The 14919-nt window shown below is 49.6% G+C and overlaps 1 protein-coding gene across 5 annotated transcripts in view; it reads right to left on the reverse strand.

The window, feature by feature from the left end:
* The window catches only part of THOC5 (THO complex subunit 5), a 99671-nt gene extending 92518 nt beyond the window's left edge, over positions 1-7153 (reverse strand). For 3 of the 5 annotated variants that reach the window (XM_069760049.1, XM_069760040.1, XM_069760046.1), the window contains exons 1-6: positions 6767-6902; positions 6300-6397; positions 2722-2865; positions 1637-1750; positions 1030-1127; positions 788-934 (exon numbers count right to left, since the gene is read on the reverse strand). In XM_069760049.1, the coding sequence (XP_069616150.1) occupies positions 788-934; positions 1030-1127; positions 1637-1750; positions 2722-2865; positions 6300-6377 (581 nt within the window). In that variant the 5' untranslated portion in view covers positions 6378-6397; positions 6767-6902. Of the gene's footprint in view, positions 1-787; positions 935-1029; positions 1128-1636; positions 1751-2721; positions 2866-6299; positions 6425-6766 lie in introns of all 5 variants that reach the window. The other 2 variants (XM_069760030.1, XM_069760035.1) reach the window with 2 other exon arrangements.
* Positions 7154-14919: the final 7766 nt, after the last annotated feature.

The raw sequence follows: 14919 nt of genomic DNA on the forward strand, positions 1-14919 counted from the left end.
TATAAGGGGACAATACAAATATCTCGCTGAGGATCTGTTTATACCAAGGAAGGTGACGGGCACAAGGGGGCATTCTTTGCGTGTGGAGGAGAGAAGGTTTTTCCACCAACATAGAAGAGGATTCTTTACTGTTAGGGCAGTGAGAATCTGGAATTGCTTGCCTGAGGAGGTGGTGATGGCGAACTCAGTCGAGGGGTTCAAGAGAGGCCTGGATGTCTTCCTGGAGCAGAACAATATTGTATCATACAATTATTAGGTTCTGTAGAAGGACGTAGATCTGGGTATTTATTATGATGGAATATAGGCTGAACTGGATGGACAAATGTCTTTTTTCGGCCTTACTAACTATGTTACTATGTTACTATGTTAATGGGGCACAATGAACGGTGCAGAGCACCGTATATGGCACAGCAATGGGGCACAATGAACGGTGCAGAGCACCGTATATGGGCACAGATATGGGGCACAATGAACGGTGCAGAGCACCGTATATGGCACAGCAATGGGGCACAATGAATGGTGCAGAGCACTGTATATGGCACAGCAATGGGGCACAATGAACGGTGCAGAGCACTATATGGGGCACAGCTATGGGGAAATAATGAACGGTGTAGAGCACTATATGGCACAGCTATGGGGAAATAATGATCTATTTTTATTTTTGAAATTCACCGGTAAATGCTGCATTTCCACCCTAGGCTTATACTCGAGTCAATAAGTTTTCCCAGTTTTTTGTGGCAAAATTAGGGGGGTCGGCTTATACTCGAGTATATACGGTAGATCTAACCTTTTTCTCTGCTCAAGCTCCCAGTCCAGACGGGATAACGTTTGCTGATGTGGGTCATTTGATGTAGTCTCTGGTTTGCTTATCTCTGGAGGAGCCTCTCGATAAAATTCGTCAACATTTACAAGTTCAATTTCCTCATGCTGGGATCTAGGAAGAAGGCAAAGTAACAAATCATTAAATGAGGACCTGAAAAACTGAAGGATGTGTATTTGTATTTTTACTAATAGGTATTTAAGTATTACTTAAACTCCAGACACTTGGTGATCTCCTTCTGAAGGTGCATAACTTCATACAACAAATTCTGCAGCTGCAAATGATAGGCATCCACCTTCTGTTTAGCCTGGTATGTTAAATACAAAAAACAAGTGTAAAGAAAATTAAAAGTTTAATGATGTGGGAAAAAATAAGGGTTGGTGAAATCTCTATAGTGAGTGCTGCTTGTAGGAAGTATGTTGTAAAGCAGACAGACGAAAGGAAGTATTACTGCAATGTCAAATTACAGAGTTTGTTTACAGTCTGTAACCATGGAGACAAGGTCTACATAGTAGCTGCAGACACAAAATGGTATGTGTGAATCAGGCTGAATTGCAATAAGAGATGCACAGTTTCCTTCTGTGCATTACATGGACATTATACTTGCATATTGCTACCATGTCTATCTAGCCTGTGATTTCCATGACATTTTCCTTCTTGGTGATGCAATTTCAATGTTGAAGTGTATATAATAATATATTGAGCAGTATTGTAATGCTAGTTCTTTCTTTTCCTTCCTGCCGTTGCAATTTCAATATGTGTATTTAATAAGATATTAAAATCACAGGGGCAAACAGTGGCCTAAAAGCCACGTACCTCATGAGTTTGATCTCTAGACTTCTTTAGTCGGATGTGAGCCAAGCGATTCAGTTTTTTCAGGGTCATGAAGTGTACGCAGCTCTGGATACGTTTTTCCTCAATCTCTGCAGACTGGTGCAGGAAAAAGTTAAATGGAGAATACAGTGACAAATGGGAATAGGGATTTGATATTTATTATAACCGATTCATTTCGCCATCTATTGCAGTATCTATCATCTATTAACCCCCAGATGCAGGATTACCCTGCACGTTAAGTGCATTAGCAAGGTGCCCGATCGCCATACCGAAAGCCCGGTTCCAGTGAGCCGCCAGCTTGCAGACATACAGGCGTGCCACTAGTCACGGCATTGAGCACAACGGGTCTAAGCAGGGCTGTGGAGTCGGTAAGCCAAACCTCAGACTCCGACATTACCATGACATGAACTCCGACTCCAACAAAATGTGCTCTGACTCCGCAGCTCTGGTTGTAAGCACGTCCCACACTTTCACAGCCAAATCTGCACTCATGCACTGCAATGCAAAGTTGGTTCTCAGTTGTTACAAGTGTCAGGCGTGCTTTCAGCCCCCAGGCAGAGTGCCATGTCGGCACGCCTGTATAACAAAGCCAGCAGCTCCCAGGCACCTTCCTAACGCAATTATCTGATATGACAGGTTCCTTTTAAGAAAAAAAAATAAAAATAACCTCAAAACTGATATCTAACCAAAATGCATATACTGATAAATTGGATGCACTAAGGCTAAGTGCACACCTGCATGTTGGCTTCTTTTATGAATGTAGGCACAACACTATAGTGGATCTATTGTATGACAGATATAGCCAATACCCAGCAGGCCTCAAGAGACTTATTAAGAGCATTTCAAATACTATAAATTATGCAGGGAAAGTCTACAACAATTGCGAAATCAGAATTTAAGGCATAGTCCAACTCCATCCCCACACAGGGAGGCGAGAGGCTGGTGACGTCACATCTACAGGAAAAGGAAACGACAGGTGCGCAATATATGATGATGCAAAGTGAAAGGAGCTGGATAGCCCCTTAAGTTAAACAATCTATAAAATTATTTCATTATCATATAAATACCATGTCTTTGCTGCCCTTGCTTTTAAGATCCTGAATTTCAGCCATGAGTCTCTGCAGATCTTCACAGGTTTCTTTGTAAAGCTGGTAGTCTATTTTTGGGTCTCGTACATCTACCTCTAATTCCTCATTGTAATATCGTCCTTCCTGTACAAAAAAAAAAAGTGCCAAAAAAATGGTTTTTTGCAAAACTTGACATTACATTCAAAGAAGTTAGTGAAATTAAAAATGCCCAAACTGTCCTAGAGTGCAACCTCAGGACAGGCTCCCAGGTATACTGTGATCTCTTACTTTAGTTACACTGAAGGGTAAGAAGAGGGCATTCTCCATTGTGAGGGTTACCAGCTTCTATTTAACTTCATTAATGGGAATCAGTCACCACGTTTTTGCTACCCATCTGACAATAGCAGAATGTAGGGGCAGAAACCCTGATTCCAGGAATGTGTCATCTACTGGACAGTTTGCTGTAGCTTTGAAAACATCACTGTTTTATATGCTGCAGATCTATCAGTTCTCTGAATGCTGAGCTCTGTATAACCCCTACACACCACCGACTGCCAGCTTTCTGTCTACACTGTGCATAGGCAGAAAACTGAATTATTGCAGGGGTTGCGCGGCTATACAGAGCTCATGATTATGAAGGATTACATGAATGCATTTTTCCTAGTCTTCTAGGGATAATTTGCTGATAACAGTGATTTTATCAAAAGTCCTCACATAGATTCTATGTTTGGCACCATACCGCAACAGAATAAAACAGAACCAACCTCAACCGCTGGTTCTTAGTATCCACAAATAACCAGAATAGATATCCAACCGTAGAGTATAGAATTGAAGTCCAGAGAATATGTGCAGCACTCACCAGATAATGCTCCTATTGCTTTTATTCCATGATCCTTGGGGCCATCAGTCCTAGACCCTCACACTGTGATGGTTTCGGCCATAGTGTTGACTCTGACAGAAGCAGCTCTAAAGGTACCGTTACACTAAACGATTTATCACGACCAGCGATACGACCTGGCCGTGATCGTTGGTAAGTCGTTGTGTGGTCGCTGGGGAGCCGTCACACTGACAGCTCTCTCCAGCGACCAACGATCAGGGGAACAACTTCGGCATCGTTGAAACTGTCTTCAACGATGCCGAAGTCCCCGGGTAACCAGGGTAAACATCGGGTTACTAAGTGCAGGGCCGCGCTTAGTAACCCGATATTTACCCTGGTTACCATTGTAAAAGTTAAAAAAAACAAAAACAAAAAAAAAAAACTACATACTCACATTCCGATGTCTGTCGCGTCCCCCGGCGTCAGCTTCCCTGCACTGTGTAAGCGCCGGCCGTAAAGCAGAGCGGTGACGTCACCGCTGTGCTCTGCTTTACGGCCGGCGCTGACACAGTGCAGGGAAGCTGATGCCAGGGGACGTGACAGACATCGGAATGTGAGTATGTAGTTTTTTTTTTTTTACTTTTACAACGGTAACCAGGGTAAATATTGGGTTACTAAGCGCGGCCCTGCACTTAGTAACCCAATGTTTACCCTGGTTACAGGTGAACACATCGCTGGATCGGCGTCACACATGCCGATCTAGCGATGACAGCGGGGTGATCAGCGACCAAAAAAAGGTCCTGATTATTCCCCAACGACCTCCCAGCAGGGGCCTGATCGTTGGTCGCTGTCACACATAAAGATATCGTTAGCGGGATCGTTGCTACGTCACAAAAGACGTGACGTTGCAACGATATCCTTAACGATATCGTTATGTGTGAAGGTACCTTAAGCCTGATTTTCAATGATCTAAGCAATTTTTTTTAAATCATGGAATAAAAGAAATATGGACATTATTTGGTGAGTGCTGTATATAATTTTCTGGACTTCAATTCCATACAAATTATCAAAACTACAGAATGCAACCCATCGCTGGAATAAGAATCTCTTTCTACACATTTCCTTCCCTCAGGTTGGAAGGCAAATACCTGGGGACGCATTCCCTGTATACGGACACCTGCACCTCGCCTATGGCTAGCTTCTCAGGTACCTGCACCTCGCCTATGGCTAGCTTCTCACGTACATGCACCTCGCCTATGGCTAGCTTCTCACGTACCTGCACCTCGCCTATGGCTAGCTTCTCACGTACCTGCACCTCGCCTATGGCTAGCTTCTCACGTACCTGCACCTCGCCTATGGCTAGCTTCTCACGTACCTGCACCTCGCCTATGGCTAGCTTCTCAGGTACCTGCACCTCGCCTATGGCTAGCTTCTCAGGTACATGCACCTCGCCTATGGCTAGCTTCTCAGGTACATGCACCTCGCCTATGGCTAGCTTCTCAGGTACCTGCACCTCGCCTATGGCTAGCTTCTCAGGTACCTGCACCTCGCCTATGGCTAGCTTCTCAGGTACATGCACCTCGCCTATGGCTAGCTTCTCAGGTACATGCACCTCGCCTATGGCTAGCTTCTCAGGTACCTGCACCTCGCCTATGGCTAGCTTCTCAGGTACATGCACCTCGCCTATGGCTAGCTTCTCAGGTACATGCACCTCGCTTATGGCTAGCTTCTCAGGTACCTGCACCTCGCCTATGGCTAGCTTCTCAGGTACATGCACCTCGCCTATGGCTAGCTTCTCAGGTACATGCACCTCGCCTATGGCTAGCTTCTCAGGTACATGCACCTCGCCTATGGCTAGCTTCTCAGGTACATGCACCTCGCCTATGGCTAGCTTCTCACGTACCTGCACCTCGCCTATGGCTAGCTTCTCAGGTACATGCACCTCGCCTATGGCTAGCTTCTCAGGTACATGCACCTCGCCTATGGCTAGCTTCTCAGGTACCTGCACCTCGCCTATGGCTAGCTTCTCAGGTACATGCACCTCGCCTATGGCTAGCTTCTCAGGTACATGCACCTCGCCTATGGCTAGCTTCTCAGGTACCTGCACCTCGCCTATGGCTAGCTTCTCAGGTACATGCACCTCGCCTATGGCTAGCTTCTCAGGTACATGCACCTCGCTTATGGCTAGCTTCTCAGGTACCTGCACCTCGCCTATGGCTAGCTTCTCAGGTACATGCACCTCGCCTATGGCTAGCTTCTCAGGTACATGCACCTCGCCTATGGCTAGCTTCTCAGGTACATGCACCTCGCCTATGGCTAGCTTCTCACGTACCTGCACCTCGCCTATGGCTAGCTTCTCAGGTACATGCACCTCGCCTATGGCTAGCTTCTCAGGTACATGCACCTCGCCTATGGCTAGCTTCTCAGGTACCTGCACCTCGCCTATGGCTAGCTTCTCAGGTACATGCACCTCGCCTATGGCTAGCTTCTCAGGTACATGCACCTCGCCTATGGCTAGCTTCTCAGGTACCTGCACCTCGCCTATGGCTAGCTTCTCAGGTACATGCACCTCGCCTATGGCTAGCTTCTCAGGTACATGCACCTCGCTTATGGCTAGCTTCTCAGGTACCTGCACCTCGCCTATGGCTAGCTTCTCAGGTACATGCACCTCGCCTATGGCTAGCTTCTCAGGTACATGCACCTCGCCTATGGCTAGCTTCTCAGGTACATGCACCTCGCCTATGGCTAGCTTCTCACGTACCTGCTCCTCATGGCGGCTCCGCTTCCCTTCTTCACTCCGGATTACTTTTGGCTTCCTTTTCTTCGCATCTGAAGACATTCTTTATGGTGATGTGACCCCTAGGACAGAGGGAAGATCACAAACATCTACTGGCACCGGGAACAGAAACATACCAAGAATTAGAGACGGGTTGTAGGCAGCCGCTCCCTCCTGTGAACTAGATGAAACTGACAGCCCACCCCGAGAAATGGCCGCACTCCATCGCCTTTTCCAGAAATATGGGCCCCCCTGCAGGCCTGCACGGTAATAGGACTCCATGGGGAAACCAGAGAGTCGGCTCGAATTGCAGAGAGGATAGAGCGGGACTGCCCCACACTGACAAGAAGGTCCAGGTGCTCTGTATATGCCGGCAGCTAACATCTGCCATGGTCGGACACAGGACAAGAGTCTGCGCTGGAAACGGCCATTATAAAAGCCCGACAACTTACACGTCTCCTCACTCTCCAATGGATGCAGCTGGCGCCACCACTTCCGGTTTCTTAGCTCTTGCGCCGCAAGGAAACGCGACCTCTGGCACCAGCTCTCTACCATAGAGCGGCCAGCAGGACGGGAAGTCTGTACCTGGAGGTACAGGAGTGCGAGGAGCGCCCTCTGTACGTGGCTGTGGTAAAAGCAGAAAGACCGTGCCTGTGCCGCCTGGACGCGGGTTGGTGTGGTCATGTCTACAGAGACGCGTGTGTCAGAGCGCGCACAGTGACACGTGATCTACAGTCTCCATCGACGCGATACTGGCGTCCACCCCAGTGTGAGAGGACTGATACCAGAGAGCAATAGCTGTCAGCACTATGTATAGTGGGAGCAGACTGTGCTGGAGTGACGCCCAGGCGGTGGGATCCTTCTGATAGCACTCGGGGGGACGTACTAAAACCATACCCATACCTCCCAGCGTTTGAAGAACAGAAAGAGGGATAGAATATGCAGCGTACCGCGCTGCGCCAAATTTTGGCCACATCCTGATCCACACCTATTTACCATTTTTACCCAACGGCAAGAGGATTGGTTAGAGGGGTGGTGGTAGTGATGGACATTCAGGAGACCCAAATCCAGGGCCGTCCGCAGTAGCCAGGGCCGTCCGCTGTAGCCAGGGCCGTCCGCAGTAGCCAGGGCCGTCCGCTGTAGCCAGGGCCGTCCGCAGTAGCCAGGGCCGTCCGCTGTAGCCAGGGCCGTCCGCTGTAGCCAGGGCCGTCCGCTGTAGCCAGGGCCGTCAGCTGTAGCCAGGGCCGTCAGCTGTAGCCAGGGCCACCCGCAGTAGCCAGGGCCGTCAGCAGTAGCCAGGGCCGTCAGCAGTAGCCAGGGCCGTCAGCTGTAGCCAGGGCCGTCAGCTGTAGCCAGGGCCGTCAGCTGTAGCCAGGGCCGTCAGCTGTAGCCAGGGCCGTCAGCTGTAGCCAGGGCCGCCCGCAGTAGCCAGGGCCGTCAGCAGTAGCCAGGGCCGTCAGCTGTAGCCAGGGCCGTCAGCTGTAGCCAGGGCCGTCAGCTGTAGCCAGGGCCGTCAGCTGTAGCCAGGGCCGTCAGCTGTAGCCAGGGCCGTCAGCTGTAGCCAGGGCCGTCCGCAGTAGCCAGGGCCGTCAGCTGTAGCCAGGGCCGTCAGCTGTAGCCAGGGCCGTCAGCTGTAGCCAGGGCCGTCAGCTGTAGCCAGGGCCGCCCGCAGTAGCCAGGGCCGCCAGCAGTAGCCAGGGCCGCCAGCTGTAGCCAGGGCCGCCAGCTGTAGCCAGGGCCGCCCGCTGTAGCCAGGGCCGCCCGCTGTAGCCAGGGCCGCCCGCTGTAGCCAGGGCCGCCCGCTGTAGCCAGGGCCGCCCGCTGTAGCCAGGGCCGCCCGCTGTAGCCAGGGCCGCCCGCTGTAGCCAGGGCCGCCCGCTGTAGCCAGGGCCGCCCGCTGTAGCCAGGGCCGCCCGCTGTAGCCAGGGCCGTCCGCTGTAGCCAGGGCCGTCAGCTGTAGCCAGGGCCGTCAGCAGTAGCCAGGGCCGTCAGCTGTAGCCAGGGCCGTCAGCTGTAGCCAGGGCCGTCAGCTGTAGCCAGGGCCGCCCGCAGTAGCCAGGGCCGCCCGCAGTAGCCAGGGCCGCCAGCTGTAGCCAGGGCCGCCCGCTGTAGCCAGGGCCGCCCGCTGTAGCCAGGGCCGCCCGCTGTAGCCAGGGCCGCCCGCTGTAGCCAGGGCCGCCCGCTGTAGCCAGGGCCGCCCGCTGTAGCCAGGGCCGCCCGCTGTAGCCAGGGCCGCCCGCTGTAGCCAGGGCCGCCCGCTGTAGCCAGGGCCGCCCGCTGTAGCCAGGGCCGCCCGCTGTAGCCAGGGCCGTCCGCTGTAGCCAGGGCCGTCCGCTGTAGCCAGGGCCGTCCGCTGTAGCCAGGGCCGTCCGCTGTAGCCAGGGCCGTCCGCTGTAGCCAGGGCCGTCCGCTGTAGCCAGGACAGCTGGGACTTGAGATGAGCGGCTGGATTCATGGGTGTCTGGTCCAGCATCCAGGTCAGTAGTACCTGGCAGCTTGAACGGAGGCCATGAATTTCTAACCTTCCGGCGCCGGCAGGATGTCATCTGTGCGTCCTGCTCATCTCTAGTTAGGACCTGTGGATTTATTTTTTGTTCCTTCATTCAGTCGGAGCCTCCAGAGCCTTATCGTCTTTATGTAGCTTCACTATATAACATCTGCAACTCCCAGCTCTTAACCCCTTCATGACCCAGCCTATTTTGACCTTAAAGACCTTGCCGTTTTTTGCAATTCTGACCAGTGTCCCTTTATGAGGTAATAACTCAGGAACGCTTCAATGGATCCTAGCGGTTCCGAGATTGTTTTTTCGTGACATATTGGGCTTCATGTTAGTGGTAAATTTAGGTCAATAAATGCTGCGTTTATTTGTGATAAAAACGAAAATTTTGAAAATTTCGCAATTTTCACATTTTGAATTTTTATTCTGTTAAACCAGAGAGATATGTGACACAAAATAGTTAATAAATAACATTTCCCACATGATTACATCAGCACAATTTTGGAAACAACATTTTTTTTTTTGTTAGGAAGTTATAAGGGTTAAAATTTGACCAGCGATTTCTCATTTTTACAACGAAATTTACAAAACCATTTTTTTTAGGGACCACCTCACATTTGAAGTCAGTTTGAGGGGTCTATATGGCTGAAAATACCCAAAAGTGACACCATTCTAAAAACTGCACCCCTCAAGGTACTCAAAACCACATTCAAGAAGTTTATTAACCCTTCAGGTGCTTCACAGCAGCAGAAGCAACATGGAAGGAAACAATGAACATTTAACTTTTTAGTCACAAAAATTATCTTTTAGCAACAATTTTTTTATTTTCCCAATGGTAAAAGGAGAAACTGAACCACGAAAGTTGTTGTCCAATTTGTCCTGAGTACGCTGATACCTCATATGTGGGGGTAAACCACTGTTTGGGCGCACGGCAGGGCTTGGAAGGGAAGGAGCGCCATTTGACTTTTTGAATCAAAAATTGGCTCTACTCTTTAGCGGACACCATGTCACGTTTGAAGAGCCCCCGTGTGCCTAAAAATTGGAGCTCCCCCACAAGTGACCCCATTTTGGAAACTAGACGCCCCAAGGAACTTATCTAGATGCATAGTGAGCACTTTGAACCCCCAGGTGCTTCACAAATTGATCCGTAAAAATGAAAAAGTACTTTTTTTTCACAAAAAAATTATTTTAGCCTCAATTTTTTCATTTTCACATGGGCAACAGGATAAAATGGATCCTAAAATGTGTTGGGCAATTTCTCCTGAGTACACCAATACCTCACATGTGGGGGTAAACCACTGTTTGGGCACATGGTAAGGCTCGGAAGGGAAGGAGCGCCATTTGACTTTTTGAATGAAAAATTATTTCCATCGTTAGCGGACACCATGTCGCGTTTGGATAGCTCCTGTGTGCCTAAACATTGGCGCTCCCCCACAAGTGACCCCATTTTGGAAACTAGACCCCCCCCCAAGGAACTTATTTAGATGCCTAGTGAGCACTTTAAACCCTCAGGTGCTTCACAAATTGATCTGTAAAAATGAAAAAGTACTTTTTTTTTTCACAAAAAAATTATTTTCGCCTCAATTTTTTCATTTTCACATGAGCAGTAGGATAAAATGGATCATAAAATTTGTTGGGCAATTTCTCCCGAGTACGCCGATACCTCATATGTGGGGGTAAACCACTGTTTGGGCACGCGGCAGGGCTCGGAAGGGAAGGCGCGCCATTTGACTTTTTGAATGGAAAATTAGCTCCAATTGTTAGCGGACACCATGTCACGTTTGGAGAGCCCGTGTGCCTAAACATTGGAGATCCCCCAGAAATGACCCCATTTTGGAAACTAGACCCCCAAAGGAACTAATCCAGATGTGTGGTGAGGACTTTGAACCCCCAAGTGCTTCACAGAAGTTTATAACGCAGAGCCATGAAAATTAAAAAAAAAAATTATTTTCTCAAAAATGATCTTTTAGCCTGCAATTTTTTATTTTCCCAGGGGTAACAGGAGAAATTTGACCCCAATATTTGTTGTCCAGTTTCTCCTGAGTACGGTGATACCCCATATGTGGGGGTAAACTACTGTTTGGGCACATGCTGGGGCTCGGAATTGAAGTAGTGACGTTTTGAAATGCAGACTTTGATGGAATGGTCTGCGGGCGTCACATTGCGTTTGCAGAGCCCCTGGTGTGCCTAAACAGTAGAAACCCCCCACAAGTGACCCCATTTTGGAAACTAGACCCCCCAAGGAACTTATCTAGATGTAAGGTGAGCACTTTGAACCCCCAAGTGCTTCACAGACGTTTACAACGCAGAGCCGTGAAAATAAAAAATCATTTTTCTTTCCTCAAAAATGATGTTTTAGCAAGCATTTTTTTAGATTCACTAGGGTAACAGGAGAAATTGGACCCCAGTAATTGTTGCGCAGTTTATCCTGAGTATGCTGGTACCCCATATGTGGGGGTAAACCACTGTTTGGGCACACGTCAGGGCTCGGAAGTGAGGGAGCACCACTTGACTTTTTGAATACGAGATTGGCTGGAATCAATGGTGGTGCCATGTTGCGTTTGGAGACCCCTGATGTGCCTAAACAGTGGTAACCCCTCAATTCTACCTCCAACACTAACCCCAACACACCCCTAACCCTAATCCCAACTGTAGCCATAACCCTAATCACAACCCTAACCACAACCCTAATTCCAACCCTAACCCTAAGGCTATGTGCCCACGTTGCGGATTCGTGTGAGATATTTCCGCACCATTTTTGAAAAATCCGCGGGTAAAAGGCACTGCGTTTTACCTGCGGATTTACAGCATTTTTTGTGCGGATTTCACCTGCGGATTCCTATTGAGGAACAGGTGTAAAATGCTGCGGAATCCGCACAAAGAATTGACATGCTGCGGAAAATACAACGCAGCGTTTCCGCGCGGTATTTACCGCACCATGGGCACAGCGGATTTGGTTTTTCATACGTTTACATGGTACTGTAAACCTGATGGAACACTGCTGCGAATCCGCAGCGGCCAATCCGCAGCCAAATCCGCACCGTGTGCACATAGCCTAATTCTAAAGGTATGTGCACACGCTGCAGAAAACGCTGCGGATCCGCAGCAGTTTCCCATGAGTTTACAGTTCAATGTAAACCTACGGGAAACAAAAATCGCTGTACACATGCTGCGGAAAAACTGCACAGAAACGCAGCGGTTTACATTCCGCAGCATGTCACTTCTTTGTGCGGATTCCGCAGCGGTTTTACAGCTGCTCCAATAGAAAATCGCAATTGTAAAACCGCAGTGAAATGCGCAGAAAAAAAACGCGGTAAATCTGCCATAAATCCGCAGCGGTTTAGCACTGCGGATTTATCAAATCCGCAGCGGAAAAATCCGCAGAGGACCAGAATACGTGTGCACATACCGAAACCCTAACCCTAGCCCTAACCCTAACCTAACATTAGTGGAAAAAAAAAAATTTCTTTATTTTTTTATTGTCCCTACCTATGGGGGTGACAAAGGGGGGGGGGGGGTCATTTATTATTTTTTTTATTTTGATCACTGAGATATAATCTATCTCAGTGATCAAAATGCACTTTGGAACGAATCTGCCGGCCGGCAGATTCGGCGGGCGCACTGCGCATGCGCCCGCCATTTTGGAAGATGGCGGCGCCCAGGGAGAAGACGGACGGGACCCCGGCAGGATCGGTAAGTATGATGGGGTGGGGGAAATCGGAGCGCGGCAGGCGTGGAACGGAGCACGGGGGCGTGGAACGGAGCACAGGGGGGCTGGAACGGAGCACGGGGGGGCTGGAACGGAGCACGGGGGGGGGGGGTGGATCGGAGTGCAGGGGGGGTGATTGGAGCACGGGGGGAGCGGACACAAGCACGGGGGGGAGCGGAGCACTGGACGGAGGGGAGCCGGAGCAGTGTACCGGCCAGATCGGGGGGCTGGGGGGGGGCGATCGGTGGGGTGGGGGCACATTAGTATTTCCAGCCATGGCCGATGATATTGCAGCATCGGCCATGGCTGAATTGTAATATTTCACCAGTTATAATAGGTGAAATATTACAAATCGTTCTGATTGGCTGTTGAAAGTGAAACTGCCAATCAGAGCGATCGTAGCCACGAGGGGGTGAAGCCACCCCCCCTGGGCTAAACTACCACTCCCCCTGTCCCTGCAGATCGGGTGAAATGGGAGTTAACCCTTTCACCGGATCTGCAGGGACGCGATCTTTCCATGACGCCACATAGGCGTCATGGGTCGGATTGGCACCGACTTTCATGACGCCTACGTGGCGTCATGGGTCGGGAAGGGGTTAAGGAAGGGAAAGGGTGAGAAGTTTGCAGCACTTTAGGCCCCCCCCCCAATAGGCAACAACTACCTGCCTGTATACGTAAGGCTATGTTCATATTGTATTAAGGTACCGTCACATTAAGCAACGCTGCAGCGATATAGACAACGATGCCGATCGCTGCAGCGTCGCTGGAGAGCTGTCACACAGACAGCTCTCCACTGACCAACGATGCCGAAGTCCCCGGGTAACCAGGGTAAACATTGGGTTACTAAGCGCAGGGCTGCGCTTAGTAACCTGATGTTTACCCTGGCTACCATTGTAAATGTAAAAAAAAACAAAACACTACATACTTACATTCCGGTGTCTGTCGCGTCCCCCAGGGTCAGCTTCCCTGCACTGTGTAAGCGCCGGCCGTAAAGCAGAGCGGTGACATCACCGTTGTGCTCTGGTTTACAGCCGGCGCTGACACAGTGCAGGGAAGCTGATGCCAGGGGACGCAACAGACACCGGAATGTAAGTATGTAGTGTTTTGGTTTTTTTACATTTACAATGGTAACCAGGGTAAATATCAGGTTACTAAGCGCGGCCCTGCGCTGCACTTTTATGCCAACCTCACAAAGGTGGACACTGCCGAAGCTGAGGCCAGATAGCACAGTGTCTAAGACCACAAACAACACACAAGCCTTTGTATAAGTCTACTGTTGGGGTGCGCTCTACCATCTGACATGGCATTGGGTCTGAATACTAGGCAGTAGAGTTTGGGGGGTGGGCCACTGCTAAGACATCCCCTTCTCTAGTGCTATATTCCACCTTGTATAATAATAACCGTATATACTCCTCTCCAGTGTGGGTATTGTTGGCGCCAGGTCTCCTGTGATGTTATTCCACATGAGCAGCTGTTAGACTGCTGCAGTGCACTCACTTCCTGTGCCTGAACATTCCACAAAAAGTAGTGAGTGCAGCAGCGTAATAGCAGCCGCTGATTGGCTGCAGGGCTCACATGGCATAATGTTACATGAGCTTAAGGTGACTTGGTGCCAACACCACTGGAACTGCTCCAGTAAGGAGAGTATAAAGTATTTTATGTTACAAGGGGGACTACTTTATTTCAAAAGTGGTTGCCCAGATAGTGGACAACCACTTTAATATTTAATAAAATGTATTTTTTTGTCTTAAAGGCTAAAGTCAGACTTTTGAATCCGCACAGTGCCTGCACTTCGCTCTGTGAGAATTCTTAGGGGTCAGGAGTGGGCAGTCATGTGACTGCAAGTATGTAATTTGCATACATGCAGTCATGTGCACGACCTCACTCAATGGCAGTGTATTGATTGAGACGGAACACATCAAGTCGGATTGTGGTCCAAAATATGGAAATTGCTGACTATTGGATGCTCCCGGCAGTGGGGCATTCTCACCTCATGCAGTGCAGGCACTGTGAGGATTCAAAAGTCTACAGTCACGTAGTGTCACCTCAAGCCTGGACAACACCATTAATAAACAATTAAAATGGGGGGGCATTTCCAAGCACGTTTGCTCATCACTACCGACCAAGTAAAGGCAAACACCTCCAGCAGCAGCTGTGTGCTTTGCCCTGCTTGCTCATGGTACCTGTTTTGTCTACTGCAGGCACACGGAGTCCCTGAGGAGCAGACACACGGGGACCCTGAGGAGCAGACACACGTTTTTCACCACTTCTCTCCTCTGGTGCAGGCAAATGCGCCCTGGCTGCTGATTTACCTCACTAACAGACACAGCAGCTGGTGTGGTGTGCGCTCTGCAGGATAAGGCTATGTGTCCACGGGGTGTATTGGCAGGGCTTTGGAC

This window comes from Ranitomeya imitator, chromosome 1 (genome assembly GCF_032444005.1).
Source record: "Ranitomeya imitator isolate aRanImi1 chromosome 1, aRanImi1.pri, whole genome shotgun sequence".
In the NCBI taxonomy this organism is placed as follows: Eukaryota; Metazoa; Chordata; class Amphibia; order Anura; family Dendrobatidae; genus Ranitomeya; species Ranitomeya imitator.